Raw genomic sequence first — 20,192 nt, 5'->3', positions numbered from 1 at the left:
CATGTATAGGAATTTGCAATGATCGAGAATGCCAGCTGGTTTTCGCCGTTTTTGGGGCGGTTTCTCCAGAAATCTGAGACATATTTCATCCCTGTGCTTATTTTAGGTCGTTTACTTGATGATATGGGTCGTTTATGGTGGTTTATGGTGGTTTGGCTAATTTTGGCTAGTTTGGGTCGTCTCAACCTTTGTCAATAGCCGTTGGACATTGTATGCGCACGTGCTTGTCTGCATGCCCGTCTGTTGCAACCTCAATACGTTTATATCTCAGGAACAGCTGATTAGACTGACATTAAATCTACTCCACAGCGGCATTTTGGCAAAAGGTTGAGTTTGGTGCCTTTCGTGATAATGAAGTCATTGAAAGTGAAAGTCATGGTTAGTTAACTCAGCAAAAATGTAAGTAATCTAAACCCCTCAGAACAAGACCAACTAATATTGGTATTGCTGCTCGTTATTAAAGCATGAGTGCCTGTATTACACAACTAGCGAAAAGATCATACATCTTCTGTGGTTTTGAAGTTGTGTCGCGTTTTTTCAGAGACAAGCAGTTCTTGTGCAGGGATCAGCCAGCGCTTTTCCCAAGAAATTTGTGAATTTGATAGTTTATACCCATCATACTTTTATGTGGTCAGTCCCAGTCTTTAGTTTCTAAAAATCTCAACCATCTATACACCGAATCTTTTATGTCGTCACTCATATTTGACGGGCATTGCTCGTCCTTTTTGTCCTGCCATACTAAACCGTTGTAGACTTCCATTCGCAGAAACGTCTTTGACGTCCACGTTACACCGAGTGCTGGAATGTGGTGGATAGAATCGTTTTAATCGGTATCAGATAAGCTGCCGTTAGAACCACAAGTTTTTGAGAGTTTGAGGCATTCATAGTTTGAAAGGAATAGAATGATTTACTGGGAGTGACAAAGTAGACCTTAACAACATTGTAAGCAATCATGCCCCCGCAAACCGCCTGTGTGAATAGGCGGCCAGACACATTAATTCCACACCATTCTTGTACTGGATAGAGTTCATTTGTCCCTTAAGTCATTCAAAGTAGGATGGTGTATTGAAAGTAAAACGAGCGATAGCAAATGGCAAATGGAAAGTCATAAGAGTAATAGGCAAGGCGGAGCCGAGCACGTTAATTTGACTTTCCTCTCGCCTGGAAATGCTTTTACACTGCTCAAGCATTGACAAAAACGGCTTTGGGAAGATGTGATAGAAAATGGAAACTTGTCGCAACCAATATCATCACTGCCACCGTTTAGACAACTTAAAAGTGATGAAGGGGGCATTCTTCGTCGAGGCTACTGCCAGAGTAAAATTATTTATTTATTTATTTATTTATTTATTTATTTATTTATTTATTTATTTATTTATTTTTTTTATATGGTTTCTGGAAAATATTCCTGCAGCTAAGTAATTAACCTATGTATACACAACACTCCTGCACTCCTTTATAATTTATGCTGAACAATGTTTAATACATCTGACTTGCCATCGTTGCAACTTGGGTGGACTCGATGTATTTAGGTATTTTCATGAACTATGAAAGTCAGTGTCGTGATGGTGGAAACAGTTTGTCGACAGAGATACTTTTGGAAATAGGGAGTACCTTAGGGAGCCTTCAGTAATTACAGGGGGGTGGGCCGGGGGAATTTCGCGAACACTTGTACCGTAAAATGTGACCCTCCCCCCAATCCTCCTGTCTAAAATGTGACCCTCCCCCTTGTCCGACATTCTAAAACTTGACCCTCCCCCCACCACTGCGGTATTCTCCCCGGGAATAACTAAAACAGTATCAGATAATTTACATAACAATTGGTTCAATTGTTATGTTAGGGACAAATTACAGAGGGGAGGGCTGGTGTTTTTGGAGGGACAGTCGCAATTTATCACGCAAGAATTTTTGAAGAGATATGGTATTTCATAAAGTTTAAGGAGGGTCACCATATTTTGTGCAACTATAAGAAGGCAAGATGTTGCTGACTTAGTGCTTCATCCAAAAATATCAAATCATATTACATGGAGTCTATCAGGCAAATTATTGACAATTTACCCCACAAAACATGCTATATCTGTATTTTATATATGTATTTGTATATATATATATATATATATATATATGTATTATATATAATGTATTTAAATGTACTTTGCTTGAATAGGGAAGTAAAATGAACATTTGTGTACAAGAAATTGATTTCTGAATTTCATCTAAAAAGTTGGTTCACTATCCATGGTGTCTATGATGAAATTATGAATAGTTTTTTCCAATACAAAAATAGGTAAATCTTTGCATTTGTGTACTCTTGATTATTGATATTAATTTTCTTGATTAGACTAGAGTGGTTACAAGTCTATGGTTGTGTAAGAAATTTGATTTTGGAATTTCACCAAATGTCATTCAATACACTATGCATTGGGGTCTATGATGAAACTATGAATAATTTTTTTCAGTACAAAATTAGATAAATCTGTGCATTTATGCATGCATTATTATTTAGATTATTGTTCTTGATTAGACTACAGTGGTTACAAGTCTATGGTTGTGCAAGAAATATGATTTCGGAATTTCACCAAAATGTCCATACACTATGCATTGGGGTCTATGATGAAACTATGAATAATTTTTTTCAGTACAAAATTAGATAAATCTGTGCATTTATGTATGCTCGATTATTCACATTATTGTTCTTGATAAGACTAGAGTGGTTACAAGTCCATGGTTGTGCAAGAAATTTGATTTTGGAATTTCACCAAAATGACGATTCACTATGCATTGGGGTCTATGATGAAACTATGAATAATTTTTTTTCAGTACAAAATTAGATAAATCTGTGCATTTATGTATGCTTGATTATTCACATTATTGTTCTTGATAAGACTAGAGTGGTTACAAGTCCATGGTTGTGCAAGAAATTTGATTTTGGAATTTCACCAAATGTCGATTCACTATGCATTGGGGTCTATGATGAAACTATGAATAATTTTTTTTCAGTACAAATTTAGATAAATCTGTGCATTTATGTATGCTTGATTATTCACATTATTGTTCTTGATAAGACTAGAATGATTACAAGTCCATGGTTGTGCAAGAAATTTGATTTTGGAATTTCACCAAAATGTCGATTCACTATGCATAGGGGTCTATGATGAAACTATGAATAATTTTTTTCAGTACAAAATTAGATAAATCTGTGCATTTATGTATGCTTGATTATTAAGATTATTGTTCTTGATTAGACTAGAGTGGTTACAAGTCTATGGTTGTGTAAGAAATTTGATTTTGGAATCTTACCAAATGTCAATTCACCATGCATGGCGGTCTATAAAAAAGTGTGTGCGTATTTTGTTGGTGATTTCCTATTCAGGAAATATCACATGGACAATCAAAGTTTTGGCCATAATATCAGCTTCTGTCAAAAGTGACCCTCCCCCAAGATAGGTTTATAAAAAGTGACCCTCCCCTTGAACTGTTTTCTAAAAAGTGACCCTCCCCCCAATTCCCCCGGCCCACCCTCCCCTGTAATTACTGAAGGCTCCCTTATGGCCAATTTTCCGTTGACATAGGCTGTTATTCTATTCTCAAATTTGGCGGCACTATCGCAACCAATGTGATGCGGTTTTCCCGCGCACAGATAATGAATGTTCCAACCTCAAGTGACGCCCACGTATAATGATACACATTCGGAGAGGTATGCACACGCACAATAGAGTGGTACGACTACGGTGAAACATCATGCACAACACATCGACCATAAAACGAGTACTGTTCACTAGATGGGTGCTTGATTCCCAGAATTGAAGAGCCATTCACCAGAATTTCACGCCTGTGAAGTTCTTACAGTTCTTGTAATACTCGCGTACTGTGGTGACAAGATCTTGGTAAGTGTCCGTATATCATTACGTACTTGTAGTCAGTAGCAAGTAGTTTAAAAAGCCATAAAGCGTCCTTAACACCATGTGGAGTGACCGTGTTAACAAAATGAGCTGTCAGTAAAGCATGGTCCATCCGAGCTGTGGTGAAGCTAATTCACTGTAAAAATTGACCAAATATACAGAATTCGGTTTGAAAGCCTCGAAAGGAAACATAGCAGCGATGTAGTACATAAAATATTTATCAGCATGCCCAAAGTGACATATAGTTTGAGCAAAGGACAATCATACGAAAACGTTCACAGTGCATGGTGCACATGCCACAACAGGCTAGCTACTCTTCGATACGCCATTATAACCGTAGCAACAGTCTACTCACTGGTATGCCAGCCATGTGGGTGAAACTTTGAACAACGTACTTTAAGCATGAAACACTTCAACGTTTAACTTTCTCATGGTTTGCAACATCATCGCTTCAATTTTTTAACACTTTGGTGTAGACAGACTGACCAGAAGTTGTCTCGTTGGCCTATAGTAAGGAGTCGACATGATTCACTATCGCCGGTCAAAGTTGAATGAATATGGTTTTCATCTGTCTGATATATTCACAGCTGCTCACTAATAAGGTTTTGGGAAGACTTTTTTGCTGTCGGTGCATTTATGTACGAAAATAGGATTTGATCTTTTCCGTTGATAATTCATTACGAAATATTTCCTCTTTTATTCCGATATTCATCGTCATATTTATGCTCATTATATTTGACGGGGGAACCTTAAACTTTCAATATTATGAATAGGTAACCGCGATATGATGTAATGTGTTACTAGGGGGACAAGGTTGAGGTAAGTTCTTACCGCCATAGAATGCAATGACTTGTGCCAACATAGCGGCGTTGTTATCACAACTGTTTGTCAGAATACCCGTCACTAATATGTCACAATCGTTTCACTTGAGCGAAAAGGGAAATAGTCCATTCGATGTAAATTCTATGATCACTAAGGTAAACCCGCCGAATGAATCAACCTCACTCATTTATTTGTAAGGTGTAAATTACTTTGTTTAATTACAGATCAATTTTATACAGGGGCAAGAAGAATGTTCGCCATTAAATGCCTATATCGCATATTTTCCCTACTTAATATTGGTATGACACGAACACTATTGACGCTGCTTGCCCTTGTGTGTCTGTTCCTGCATACCAATGGTTACCCAGTACAATGTGGAAACAAGTGCCACCCAAATAAGTGCGTCGACCATGGAGTAGGAATCAGTCCACGCTACAGGTGTTTTAGTACCGGGAATGGAGTGACGACGCCCGCGCCCCTATTTGATAGGACCCCGTCAAGTGGAGACAGTAAGTTAATTGCGTAAAATTTAGATCTTTCTCTTTTAAGTAAACACTGTTACAGGTACTGATATATGTTTGCAAGAGAGAGTCCGTCTGTCGATTTTCCTGAAAACAAGGTGACTTAGGGTAATATACACCAGTGAACATCTGAACCAGAATATTGGATAAGTGATACGATAATATGTGTCAGTCACAATGAGAACAGTCCCTTCACTACGAAGGGACAGTGCTGAAGATGGAAAAATACTTGAAGAGATACGTGAACTAAATGTATGTGTCTACAATTAGTACACTAATAGACTTGGTATGTCTGTGCATCTTTTGTTTCTGGCCACAGTATCTTCACAGGGAATAAGAGTCATGGACATCATTATATTAATATTCGTAGTGCTTGTCGCCATCTTGGTAGCAGCTGCGACAATCTTTATAACGAAACAATTGCGGAAGTTACGAATCCAAGTTCAAAAACTGTATGACAAAATTACTACTGAAGAAGTGAAACGTAAGTTAATAATCTTTAGTAGTAGCAGTAATCCTTGATCGATTGATAATATTCTATGTGTGCTAGGGTGAATACACATCTCGATTTCTATACAAAAATATGGGTATTTTAACACGTTGGAAAGGTATTTTATTAATTTCATTTTTCCGTAGCAAGATGACCTTGGTCTTTTTCAACCACACATTTCTTGGACAGATGAATCAAAATCTTAATTTGCCAGGCGTTGGACACGGAACAAATTGATAACATGAAATGTGCGTGAAAGGGTCAACAGTGTTAGTGTAAGTTGTAGTGTTAGTATACTTGACAATTATTGCTTTTGATATTCATAAATGATGCATGACTACAAAATTCTCGTGGTTATTTTCAGCCCATGCATCCGCTGGTTTTGCCAAAGTGAAGTTTGATGATCGAAACGGAAGAACTACAACGGTATTGAGAGGTAGTGTATTCTTTCCTCTGTTTTCCTGTCCGTTCGTCTGTTCTCTGAAGTATATTCCGCCATCAAAACGCCTGCATGTAACATAATGTACATTTCTACATGGTCAATCACTGATAGCTGCTTCACGCTCAATATACTGTCTTCTGCAACGGAATTATATTCTAATATACAGGATATTAATAGAATCCTAACACAGTCATCGCATGAACCACAGTAACGGCCGTTATTTTTTAATCCTCTCTATTTCATTTCATTTTAGAGCCGACTGGACAGATGATACAGAGTATGCAGACAGCACAGCCACATCAATTGAATCGCCAAGGCATACACTATTCACAACCATGCGACTGAAGGTCCGGTCTATACAATGGGACATTTGAATCGACATTCAATCTTGCGAGGACCACGCTCGCCAGTAGTCAAATTTGATATAGAAAGACTTTCAAATGCTATTTAAACTGCATGATATAATATTTCTGTTTTTTTAGGTTTGACACTTTTAACAAAATAAAGAAAAATCAAATGTCCGTTGTTTAGTCATTTTCATGGTGAAATATATGTCTGTGTCAACTCTGACGACATACCATGTTAGACCACATAGCTAACGAACTTCCTGTTGTGTGAAAATCGCTCAGTTCCCATCTCAGACTGAGGAGATTAATCCAGAAGTTTGGCCCTAATGACAAACACATACTTGGATTACTGTGTGTCAAGACAGACTAACGAGTGATTTCTATTGGGAAAAATACTCTAGCTATATGAAAAACTACTCATGTCGATATAATTCTGGTTGTTGGGCTATGATGAGTCTCACAAAGAAAAACATGTTTGTGACACAAGCTGACTTGCGATGCGAAGTGCCAAGCTGTTTAAAGACATTGTATACAAAAAACCATAGAGCGAAATGCCGCGTCTAAGGGTATATTGTCAGGGCCTTTCTTCAGAAATCGTATCAGGATAATTATCTGGGAGTGCGCCGAAAATCATTTCCTCGTCATCAGCCTAGAATACAGGCTGTCTGGTGATAGCAACCGCTTGTTTCCTCGCGACACATTGTAAATTAAATAAATCAACGGAGGAAAGACGCATTTTCACAGATTCAATGCCTATATAAAGAATTTCAGCTAACATCCACGGATATGGGCACATGACTGGCTGTTAATTGACACCAGTGCAAAGACCGCAAAGTATCGTGACTATGAGTATTTGGAAGGGCCCTGCCAAGTGAAATACAATGCGTAATTTAAGATTACCACTGCCGTTAAGGCCAAATCTCCATGCAATATAGGAAAAATGCGAGACTTGCGCGAGAAAGTGACGCTTTCTCGCAATTGATGAGAATCTCTTATTATTCTCACCGCTGTCGGTGAGAATTTGTTTAATTCTCACCGTTGAGCTGCGAGAAATGCACTCCTGGTGAGAATAAGGTTATGATAACAGATTCTCACCGGTGAGTCTGTGAATTCTCTCCAAGCATGGTGAGAATGGCAATTTTCACGGTTAGAATGTATCATACTCGGCATTCACTGGTGAGAATCAACCAGACTCGCTGTTCACTGGTGAACAGTAAACATCCAGTCTGGTGATTCTCACCAGTGAACAGCGAGTCTGCCATAGGGGAAAGAAATCAGTCCCCTGGGGTGGGGAGGGAGTTTTTTGTGCAACGGTTTACCTTATTTTATTTTATTAATTTTGACAGTGATATTTCAAATAAAGTTCAAGTCCAAACCGTCTGACTGCTTTCTTATTACCACAAGTAATTTTATTAATTTTGACTGTGGTATTTCAAATACAGATTTCGACTCCACACCGTCTGACTGCTTTAGCCTATATTACCGACAAGTCCTTATCTCCTCTCCAACTTGTGTATACGCCACTGTAATTGCTCCGAAAACATTGCTAACTTGCTAATCCGCTGTCGGTATCAGCGGATTAAGTGATTGAGTCAACACCACAGCCGTCCCACACGCATATTTCACTACGTGTGGGACGGCTGTGGTGTTGACTTAATAAGCTAATCCGCTGATACGCTCAGTCATTAACAAGTTGGCAATGTTTGCGCAGCAATTAGAGTGGTATGTGCACTGGTTGAAGAGGAGATAAGGAATTGGAAACACAGTCAGACAGTTTGGAGTCGAAAGCTTTATTTGAAATATCACAGTCAAAATTAATAAAATCAAATATTAAAGGTAAACCGTTGCACAAAGAAAACCTCCTCCCACCCCAGGGGACTTTCATCTGCCCCCTGTGAGTCTGCTTGATCTCACCAGTGAATGGTGAGTCTGGTTGATTCTCACCGATGAACGGCGAGTCTTGTTGATTCTCACCAGTGAATGAGTATGATACATTCTCACCATGCTTGGTTAGAATTTCCAGTCTCACTGGTGAGAATCTTTTATCATACTTTATTCTCACCAAGGAGTGCATTTCTCGCAGCTCACCGGTGAGAATGAAAAAAATCTCACCGACAGCGGTGAGAATAACAAGAGATTCTCACCAACTGAGAGAAAGCGTCACTTTCTCGCTCAATTCTCGCAATATTTCCTATAGTGATAGTATTTGCATTCACCTTACACCAAATTATATCGACTAAAACAGCATTACATCACTTCATCTAAGTTGGCATGCCAACTGAGATCCAACCAGCTATTACCTGATCCGGTAAAGTGTATGTAATTATTTGAGATTTTATTATGGCAAGAGTCCAGAAAAATATTGATGTTTGATAATTATTCAAGAAATTACTATTTTTCTCTACCCGACATTGATATACCTTAAAAATTCTTCGACTTCATTCTCTTATGTAACTGATCGAAGAGCTTTTTATGTGCCTGTTCGTGCATATATGGCTAACCAACCAAAGTATAGAAGCAAATACCCGCCGGGAAACTGTATTCAACACGTTGAGAGCATTTGTCCACCGTAAAAATGCCACAGTACAGGGAATGTATTGGCAACTCCCCCAGGCTAGGGGTTGATAGGATTTGGTGGAGTAGAAATAGAAAGTCTGGAATATTTATAGCGTTTTCTGTGTAATACCACCCGTCAATTTACAAAATAATATCTAGATGCACACCTGCAAACTTTAGAACCTTTAGCACCGTTTGCAAAGTGTCAATAATAAATTGGCAGTGACTGTGACATAAGATACTGGTCACTTTCTTCAGCCTAGGGGAGGGCCGTGGATCCACGGGGTCACCATGTTTTTTACTTCTGTGAAAGGGGTCACATGTTTGTGAAATGCTCAGGGGTGGTTAGTGTATTTAAGCATAAAGACACAGACTCATGATTCCATAAAATGCATAATACTAGCCACGAATCAGTTATAGTTTTCGGAGATATCAGAGATATATCATAGCAGAGATATGGGGATGTATGCAAATTGAGAGTCTTGTTTCAAAAGCGAACTCATCATAATTAAACATGTAGTTTATCATAGACAGTAGAAGGGGGAACCCTCTACTGTCTATGAGTTTATGAATATACAAAGCATGACAAAAACCTGACCATTCACTGCTGTCTCTAAACTATATATCGGCATATTTCCGTTGATAAGGCTATACACGCTGATTACAAAAATAGTAGTTGTGGTACTCGTGGCCCATGTTGCCGAACAGAAGTGTATTTCTTATCACATCATTGTTTGATAACGTCCTAGCCTTCTGCCGAAAGACTGCATTAAAATAATTTTGAAATATTTCAATAAAGTCGATGCACCAGTAAATGGAAAACCAAAGATTTACGCACGACACAAACTGTCGTTACTTCATGACATACCAGACGAGTTTACATGTACAGTCAAACCTATATGTAGTGGTCATTCAACTGAAGGACCAAGAAGAAGCGATCACTACAGAAAGATGAACTTTCTATTGGTGTTGCATTATTTTCTGTATACGTAGTGTGCTGAGCGGTGAATTTTGGAAAGATAACAGCAATAATAAAATTCAATACAATAAATCTATTGAAAATCATAACGCATCGATTAAGTTTCTGAAACAATTGTGATGCCGAAATAAAATTGGTCAATATGGACTCTTCTAGACAGGTTTTGATAAAGGTCATTCAGCGTCAGATATACTGACCATAATATGCAGGTTTTATACCAAATCGGAAGCAATAACATGTGACCACTGACCATTTAATAGTGGTGACTGATCTGTACAGGGTTTTTTAACACGTAAAATGTTATGGGATTGCCAAATGTGACCACTAAAAAGAGGTGACCGATCTGTAAGGGTGACCTTAAGACAAGTTTGACCGTAATTCTGTCATATGTATACTGAAAGAAGGACCTATCACTGCACTCGTTTTCTTTCGATTTAGAACTATAGAACTTTTCAAGTGGATGTTAGAGCTTCGTTTGAGCATTACACAATTCTGATTGACACAAACAGATTTACACATAGATTACCTCCAGCAACGACTGAATGAACTGTATGATATCATGGATGGAAAAGGAGGGCTCGAGGGCAATAAAGAGTCCCTGATGTTAATCTGTTTTGAGATTTTTGAACAGGCAATGCGACATGACTTTAATTTATTGAATAATATTTAGATGCATGTCACGTCTGACTCTCATTTTAATAGCCGTAAAACTGCGATTAAGACTATACCTCCCATGTCAGACCACAAGCTCACAATGGGTCCATTGTCTGAAACGAAGGCCAGGTGTGTCGGGTTGGGCAACTGCAGATATGCAGGTGGCAGCGATTGCGCGTGCACCACCCTTTAACCTATCCGTTCCTCAAAGCCTGTAGCACACGAAAGAAATTCGCTTAGCAAATTTCAATCCAATTAAGCTGTTTGCTCAGCCATTTAAGTCTCATGTGCGAGCGATTTTTCATGTTTATTAGGGGCCAAAGCCTATCGGCTGGGCCCCTATTAGTTTCGTTGAAGTTTTTCTTTCTTTCTTTCTTCTTTCTTGCTTCTTCTTCCGTCATTTCTTTGCCAGCCTAGATCTGGAAAAACACTGCATGTACACTTCCCAAAATTAAGACAGTCATCACGGCCAAATAGAGGAGGTGCACCTAACCCTTGACATTTTAATTAGTCACGTGACCTTGCAGCCATTTTGGATTTTATGAAAACCTAAAAGTGGTTTTTTCTGGTAACCCAGGGGTCTGGTCAAGTTGAAATTTGGTGTGTAGCAAGCGATCACGGTCAGCCATATATCAAATTTAATCTACAAAAATCTTAAACTCCAGAAGCATGAGACCATTGGAATTGAAATTTAATACATGTCATTACAAATGTGAGTAGTATAAAGTTTGCGATAGGCATTTGGATCGATCACGTAGTTTTGCCGCCATATTGGATTTTCAATTTAATCTATAAAAATCTTAAACTCTAGAACCAACACACCGTTGGATCTGCAATTTTACGCATATTATTACTAGTGTGAGTATTATTAAGTTTGCAAAAGACATTTGAATTGGTCATGTGGTTTGGCCACCACATTGGATTTCTTGTAAAATCAAATTGAATCTACAAAAATATTTAACTCCAGAACAACACACCATTTAAAATGAAATAATTCATCATGCCATCACTGGTGTGAGTACTAGCATGCTTGCAAAAAGCATGCGGATTGGTGACGTGGTTTTGCGGCCATATTGGCTTTTGCAACCATATGATAACCAACGAATAATATTCAACCAAATAATATTCAATATATTAAAGCAATATTTGAACTCAAGCTTTCCTCTTATCATCCTTAGCGTACGTAGTTTACAGTTTGAGAAAGGCATACGGATGGGTCATTTGGTTTGGCGGCCATATCCGTTACACAAAAATCTACAATAAAAATTGAGATGATATTCAAAATTCTTCCTTACAAGATTAAAAGACCTTTTAAGCTCAAATTTTGCTCATAGTGTCATCAATGCAATTGCTTTCAAAAATTGCAACTGCTTGGGCCCCGCCAACACTGCAGCTTTATTTTTTTTTTTTTTTTTTTTTTGCTTTTGTACCGTTGATCATGATATTAAACATGTTTGATATTCTTTTTCCTCGCTGGAAGAAGTCTTCGCCATGTACCTCGGAGGAGACATCACATTACAGTACGAAATGACCGTCCATACATATAGTATTGAAAATAATAATTTTCTGCTTCGATAAAAAATATTTTTGATAGACTTCGATTTTCGCTTGTTTTTCGAAGTTTCGTCCGGACTTCTCCGAGTGCGTAATCTTTTTTGTCCAAATTCTTAAATTTTGGAAACCTGGAATCATATAGCGCAGGGTAATGGGACCTAATTTCCACAGATTTACCATCAAAGACTTGATAATTTACATATCCACTGTGATTTCCACATGTGTGCTTCATAAAATGACGTGAGGATTTTTCTCGCGAGGAAAAAATGTCAAACATGTTGAATATTTTACTCAATGGTACAAAAGGAAAAAAAGCACGAAAAATCTCTCGCACACTACAGTAAAACGGCTGAGCAAAACCCTTGAACGAAATTTTGATCAGCTAATTTCTCTCGCCACGCTTTGCAAAAGTCAGCTCTACAGAATCCTTGACAGCAGTCCGTCCCCACACTTCGAAAATTACAGTCTGTGTGTGGTTCGCCAAATAGACTGAAAGTTACATTGTGTTGACATGCTTCTTTAAAATAAATTCCGGTGTGTACATTTTCAATCCATTGACTCAAAGTAGATTTTTAATAATCCTCCCTGAGACTATGGCTGGGACATAGACCCTTGAGAAAGCCTTGGAGGGTCCTATGGGCTAAGATTATGGACGTTTGCATTTTAAAGTCATCGACTCAAACAAGGTATCATTGAGAACATGGGTTATCGCCAGCTATAGTACTCCAAGTCACTTGTCATGATCAGTTTGTCTTAACGTGCAGTACTTTGTGTATTCAATTATATATTAATCATTTGGAATGCTCTCATGGAGATTTTTCTTCTTTGGACCTATATTGGACACTTTGTAATCACCAGAATCGGTTCCACCGTTGCCTATGTTAACCTAGGGTGCTTTCTCCTGGACTGCCCTGTCAATTTTAAAAATGTCATTCCATTAGCACAATTATAACCAGAAACTCTGTCTAAGCCTGTAAATCAAAGATAGAATTGTGATAACGAGAGGAGCTGGAAGAGATTTTCGAAAGTGCAGTTTAGAGATTTCATGATGTGACAGAGCAAGTGGTGAATCAAACGTTTTGAACGGACCTGGGTCTGATACGAAGATCATTTGACCTCATAGTCTCCAATCTAAGGTCAGTAAGTACTCTACCCACACGGAAAAGCACGAAATTCTGGAAATTCACATATCCTTTTGATGATATCTATGATATTTTCAATAAAGAACCGTTTTTTCTCAACAATGATCTCCGTTCTCTTTACTTAAATTTTCAATTGCAACCTCTGATCACTTGACCTAACACTGCTGTTAGTCCACAAGCACTGCCTAATCGCTTACCATGTTGACACAGAGCATTAAATAACTCGGACAACATCTTCCGGCATGCATACTGATGACGCCATTAATGGTAAAGGAGGCCATTGATACTATTGGAAATATCACAGATATCTTGGAGGTATTAGCCATATAGAAATCATCAAAGGATGTGCGGATTTCCTGCTTTTCCCTGCGCTCTATTAGTTCAATGCCTTATTAGGCCTATACCTGTCAATTTCAGAGGGGTGTCAGTAGGATGACAGACATTTTTTCTTTTCTCTCTCCCAAAGTTTAAAACATGATGGTTCCCCCTCTCCCCCACAACACACGTAAATTTTCAGATTCACGCCTTTCATAGGTGTCGGCTGTGCGATTTTTCCCGAACAGGAAATATGACTGTTTCAGGCCATATACGTTTCGTGGTTATCGGTCTACTGTGAACTAGATCGCCAAGAAACCAATTTTCTGGTTGTCCCGACAATGCTCAGCGTATAGACCACGGCCAAGGTGTCCTACCGCGTTTTTAATGTCCAGGTGACTTTGAGGACAGTGTTAAGTCTCCGACAATTAATGAAGAATTAACGCTTTTGGATATAAATTCGACAGGTGAGACAAGCTATGATCTTGCTCCATCCCATTTTTGGTCATAAAAATATTCAGCTCTGAAGCTGCTTATCCAGTGGTTTTGAAACTTGGTAGGCAACCTAGGGTTGCCTTATGCCAAATTTATTCAAATTGTGGTGTAATTTTCATATTTGTATTTTGGGGGCAATTTGTCCCATTTTGGTGAAAATAACCCTCTCTGAAATCGCTTATCCGATAGCTTTGAAACTTGGTATGCATGTTCCAAGGGATAAACTTAGTTGATTTTGTTCAAATTGTGGCGAACTTTGCATATTTGTATTGTTGGGTCATTCTTTCGTTTTTTTGGTCATAACATCTTCTCTTGAATTGCTGGTTCGATTGCTTTGAAATATTGATGTGAAGTTTTTAGGCATGATCTATATCAGCGTTATTCAAATTGTGAGAAACCTGCAATATTGAATTTTTAAGACAACTTTTGTTGTTTTGGTCCGAAAAAAGGCATTTTTCTCATTCTTGAATTGGTTCAATTACAAACTTGAGAACCGCTGCGCATTTCATCCGTGTATTTGGTTTGTATAGATGCATGCTCAACTTTAAATGGGACTTTGTTCAAATGAAGTTATCATTCAACAAAATATGCTAATGAGCAGCAAAAGTGTAAACTTAGTGAAAATCTCAGTAACTGTGAGTCAGTATTTTACATGTTGGTAACGATTTGCACAGAAACAAAACCAAAGACCTCCAAGCCAATAATAAGCTGTTTTCTCAAATATTACTGCTTGATGAAGTGTTAAATATTGGTTACATAAATTCCATGTACTACAACATTACAAGAGGGCATCTTTACCTTGGTATGGTAGATTACATCACTAGTTTCGATGTACGTAGCAGGCTGTATGGTACTATATCTGTGTGTGTCAATTGCAACACCAACCATTACATATTTAGCCTTGATATTTGATGGACGGTACATCAAAATGTGTTAATGCACTTGACATTATGATTATTACAAGGGCCAAATCCCACAAAATCCGAATAAAGTGTTATGATGCTATTTTTACGGTGGGGTCGTGAAGAAAATGGCAATAAAAATGCAAATACGGTTACTATCAACAAAATTTCGTCGATGCCTTTTTAGATTGTGTGTACTCGTAGATAAGACTTTCGGATTGTTGCCCGTTTGGCAGGATGAGCAGGAAACCATTTTAATGATCTTGTAGTCTGTCACCACAGCTAAATTTAGCGCATACGTGCATTACGCCAAACCAGCAGAGGGCGCTGACGGTTCAAAACAGTTTTTCGAACAGACAAAAGCCCTGGGACTGTGGCATGGCCACGGTGGCGCAGGAACAGTTTAGAATCACTAGAGCCATTTGCAAGACCATCAGAAACAATAATTTGTAACGACTTAGACGTGGCCAATTCAATAAAGGACGTAGTTAGAAGAGGGATTGTTCCATGAAAATTATGTCAGTTCAATGTTTAGACTAATGAAGTGAGTGCGGCAGGAGAAATGATCTGACAGGTTTACTTTCAACTCATTATTTTTCAAATTGCATGTAGGAACGCCCAAAACTTTTAAATGTAATCCAGCGTTTGAGGTGATCAATTATGGACTGCATACTTTTTTGAACAAATCTGAAAATGCTTTATGTGTTCTTAATAGAAGAAACAAGTTCATGCCTGTGTATATTAGCGTTCTTAATTCTAAATTACTTATACATTTCGGTTCAAATAAAGGATTTGAAGCAAAATGTACTTCTACCAGTCTGTTTACTTCGAATTATGTTGAATTAAATTGAGGACTATACAGCCGTACAGTCATACATTAATTTCGAAACACTTGTAGTCCCAACGAGAGCACCACCATCCATTGCCGGAACGAGACCCGGTGAGAAACAGTATTCAAGCCAATTAAAGAACCGTGCTTAAATTGGCACTTTCTTTTGGCCCTTGTCAATGAAAGTGATCATTGCAACTGATCAGAAACCTATTGTTGGCACCTTAGTGTCTTTGCTGAGCGGTGCTGCTGGCAACATTGTATTTCAATCTGAGTACTCTCTACTGAATCCTTGGATATTTTGCGTAGAACCATAGACAGCAGAGATCTACTGTCTATGGTAGAACAAACGACTTTGACGCGTTCTTTTTGTTATTTATTGTTATATCCTTGTGTTCCTTGGACAGGTAAAGTATTTATTTACCTTTAATGATATTTATCATTGGACCAATTTTGGTGTCCTTTTGCAGCTATGATAATTCTAGTCAAGGCTGATGCCTTTTTGTCGTAAGATATTGAAGAATATATTTCAATATGACGCTCCGCAATTACTCTGGCTGTAGCGGAGAAAAGGGAATATGGCTTCTGTCTTGATTTTCATACAGTATCTAAAATTTTTCTCCTCTACCGATATTATCGCTTTTTCGAATAGAGTTTGTCTTTCCCGCCATTAAACCTCGTTTAAATGTAGGAATAGAATATAGAATGTATTGGCTAAAAAAATAAGAGAGTTTGACAGTTTGAATAACCACACGTGATTCAGGCATGGTACACTGTGGTGCAGTCTATTAATAGGCATAAGCTATAAGCTTCTTATGGCTTTAATGTTCTCACAGTGTCAATTTACATGTAGGTTATTCAAAAGCGGTGTTCGAGACTGGTCTACTTCATGTAAGGGACGGACCATTAGATCTTGGGAGGGGGTGGTCAAAAACAGAAAAAAAAAATTTCAGAGCAGAAAGTTAGGGGGAAAAAAATCTTCAAACTAGTTTGCAAAATAAAAAAAAAAAAATAAGAAGACAAAGGCGTAAAAAAAAAAATCTGCAAAAGTCTTTAAAATTTTGAATATTTTTTAGATTTTACCGACAGTAAGCAACTTTCTGTATTTTTAATACATCCTCCCGGCACATTTTTAATTTTAATTTATACATTTAGAGTGACAGTATCCCTTATACTGGAAGTTGTGATTATCTTATCTTTTCAGGACTTTTGTATTCTGATCACTTGAAAATTATGAAATTATAGAGCCTGTTTTCTACTTGTTTCCTGCGTACAAACCAAGCAGGTACACTAGGTAAAACATTGAAACTATGGTATGGTTGTCAAGACAGAAAGTTGTATTTGCCTTTTAAGATCAAGGTAAACAGATGCAGGCCACATCAGTTTCATTTTTTTCACAGCATTTTATTACAATGATGATTTGCAAGAATGGGTGAACAAGTAGAAACACGTCAATAATGATAAAACAACATATCAAGTCATTATGTATTATTTTGCTTTTAAAAAGGCATTTTCAATTCTTTTTTCTCAAAAAACAGCCTCAAATAACAACAGCAACACATGTTTTAACATCAACAATACACTACGTAGAATGCCATCTATCCAACAAATCCCAACACAAAAACACATAAAAGGGTTGAACTTGAAAGTTTCTCGATAGCAAATACTGAATAAATCTGCATGGTTAATCGTTTTTGTGTAGCAAATTTCAAAGAAATTGGACAAGCCCTTTCAGAGAATACAGATTTTTTGACCGTGAATGGCATAAATTGCCCAAAAAGACTGTTATGTAGGTCATTTCCCCCACACTCATCATGACCTGAGTTCAATTAGTCTAGAACATTCTCAAGGTCACTGCCCTTGATGACCTCACAACCTTGAATTCAATTAGTCATGTTTGGAATGTTCTGGAAAGTTGATTAGTTGTGTAAGGGAGATAATTTTAGAACAGTAATTAGCATGTCAATAAAAGTTCTAGATTGTTCTTATATGCCTTTATAAAAGGGACGTGCACAGCTTCCAGTCAGACTTTTGGGATCGTGTCTCTTGTGTGTTACTAAACTCCAGCAGTAGTCATTCTCAAGACTTTTCAAGACCTTCACTGCCAACGCTGGATTTATACTGTGGACTTTGTGCAACTACAAGCCTGCAAGCCGAAGGACTGTTCATTCATCCGACTGACTGTTACAACTCTGAGACTGGAGCTTTGCCGTCCCAGCTGAGATAAGTAGTCTGTACAATTTTAAAGCTTGTACTCTATCCCTGACTTAGCAATTAGTTTTATTTTCGTAATAAATTTTGTTTAAACGTTAACTGCTGAGTTCACCCTTTTGTTCGTTTTCTCTGCACGTAACAAAATTGGGGGCTCGTCCGGGAGACGAACATTTTGAGCCGTTTGACAACATTTTGCCAGCCTTTTTAAAACTACTGTATACTGTGAACTCAGCGAAATTTAATCATGGCGGAATTTAAACCAGAGAAATGGATGACCTTGATCAGGACACATTTGATTCCCTCAGAAAAGACGACCTCATAACACTGGCCAATTTCCTTAAAGTAGATGTCAAAAGATCTATGCGCAAGCGAGAAATACAGTTCAAGATTGCAAAACATTTAGTTAATTCTGGCCATTTTGAGGAGTCTGCCTTAAAAGATTATGAGCCTGAGTCCTCCTTCGAACTCAAAAAATTAGAATTAGAAATACAGGCAGATTTGGAGCTTAAGAAATTGGAATTAGAAAAGGAAATGAAAGAAAAGAATTGCAAATGGAAGAAAGACAGAAAGAAAAAGAAAGGCAGGAAAGATTAGAAATGGAAGAAAGACAGAGAGAAAAAGAATTGCGATTAGAAGAACAGCGATTACAGGTAGAAATAAAACGTTTAGAGGTTGGACAGTCAGGAAAATTCTTCCCTTCAGACAAGTTTGACATCACTACGCATTTCAGGTTAGTTCCCCCTTTCCAAGAAAAGGATGTTGATAAATATTTCCTTCATTTTGAGAAAATTGCTCAGAGTCTCCATTGGCCTAAAGAGTCCTGGTCTATGCTTTTGCAGAGTGCTTTGGTGGGTAAAGCCAGAGAAATTTACATTCAGTTGTCAGTAGAGCAGGCTTCAGATTATGATTCTGTGAAGGAATTAATTCTCAAGGGTTATGAGTTGGTGCCTGAAGCTTACCGTCAGAAATTTAGGGATTGTGAGAAGGCGAAAGATCAAACTTATGTTGAATTTGCTCGAACAAAAGAACAACTGTTTGATCGTTGGTGTTCTTCTGAAAAGGTCAGTCAGAATTATGACAAATTACGACAACTTGTTTTGATTGAGGAATTTAAAAGGTGCATCCGGAGTGACATCAAGACGTTATCAATGAACAAAAGTTTATCAATGAACAAAAGGCAGATACATTAGAGGTTGCTGCACGTTTGGCCGATGATTATTCATTGACCCACAAATCTTCATTTCTCAGCAAACCATCCCAGTCCTTTCATACAGAAACAATGCAGGTAAATTTAACTCGTCCTTTTCATCCAAGAATTTTTCAAAGGAGAGTAGGAAATCAAATGACAACAGTTCACAAAATTCAAGTAACACTTCCACATCATCAAATCCCAAGTCTCAATCTCCTTCTGACAAACAGTTCGGTACACTTTCTTGTAATTATTGCAAGAAAGACGGCCATTTAATGTCAGGTAGTGTTTCAAGTTGAAAAGAAAACGTGAAGGTCAAAGTGGTCAAAGTGGATCTAAGCCCACCGGCTTTATTTCTTCATCAACTCAATTAGAGTCTAATAATGTGTGCAACACATTTTCTGAGGTTAAACCCCCTCTCATCCCCAATTAATGAGGTCAAGGTCAATTCTTCTCAAGATAGCATTATGGGTATTTTCGAACCATTTATTCATGATGGTTTTATATCACTTTCTAGTGATTTTTCTTCTGCTACCCCTGTCAAAATTTTAAGAGATACCGGGGCTTCCCAGTCTCTTTTGTTGGCAGATACCCTGCCGTTTTCTGAAAAGTCATTTTCAGGTTCTAAAGTTCTTATTAAGGGGGTAGATTGTAATGACTACATTCCTGTTCCTCTCCATAATGTCTATTTGTCTTCGGACTTTGTTTCTGGACCTGTGACTTTAGGTATTAGGCCTTTTTTGCCTTTTGAAGGGATTCACCTTCTTCTTGGAAACGACCTTGCTGGGGACAAGGTCATTACTAATCCACTTGTGACTGATAATCCTACTTTAGATCAG

The 20,192-nt window shown here is 37.9% G+C and overlaps 1 protein-coding gene and 1 long non-coding RNA gene across 2 annotated transcripts in view; one reads left to right on the top strand and one right to left on the bottom strand.

Annotated features, from left to right (window-relative positions):
- Positions 1–20,192, bottom strand: part of LOC139144240 (uncharacterized) — a 71,238-nt gene that overhangs the window by 41,412 nt on the left and 9,634 nt on the right. The window lies entirely within an intron of this gene.
- On the top strand, positions 3,710–6,660 carry LOC139143156 (uncharacterized). Its single transcript, XM_070713292.1, has 5 exons — positions 3,710–3,887; positions 4,949–5,233; positions 5,565–5,729; positions 6,100–6,171; positions 6,431–6,660. Exons 2-5 carry the CDS (start codon positions 4,975–4,977, stop codon positions 6,520–6,522), a joined length of 588 nt encoding a protein of 195 aa, XP_070569393.1. The 5' UTR covers positions 3,710–3,887; positions 4,949–4,974; the 3' UTR covers positions 6,523–6,660.

Source organism: Ptychodera flava, chromosome 11, assembly GCF_041260155.1.
Source record: "Ptychodera flava strain L36383 chromosome 11, AS_Pfla_20210202, whole genome shotgun sequence".
In the NCBI taxonomy this organism is placed as follows: domain Eukaryota; kingdom Metazoa; phylum Hemichordata; class Enteropneusta; family Ptychoderidae; genus Ptychodera; species Ptychodera flava.
The sequence above is the reverse complement of the archived record's forward strand: the minus strand, read 5'-3'. Positions and strand labels throughout refer to the sequence as shown.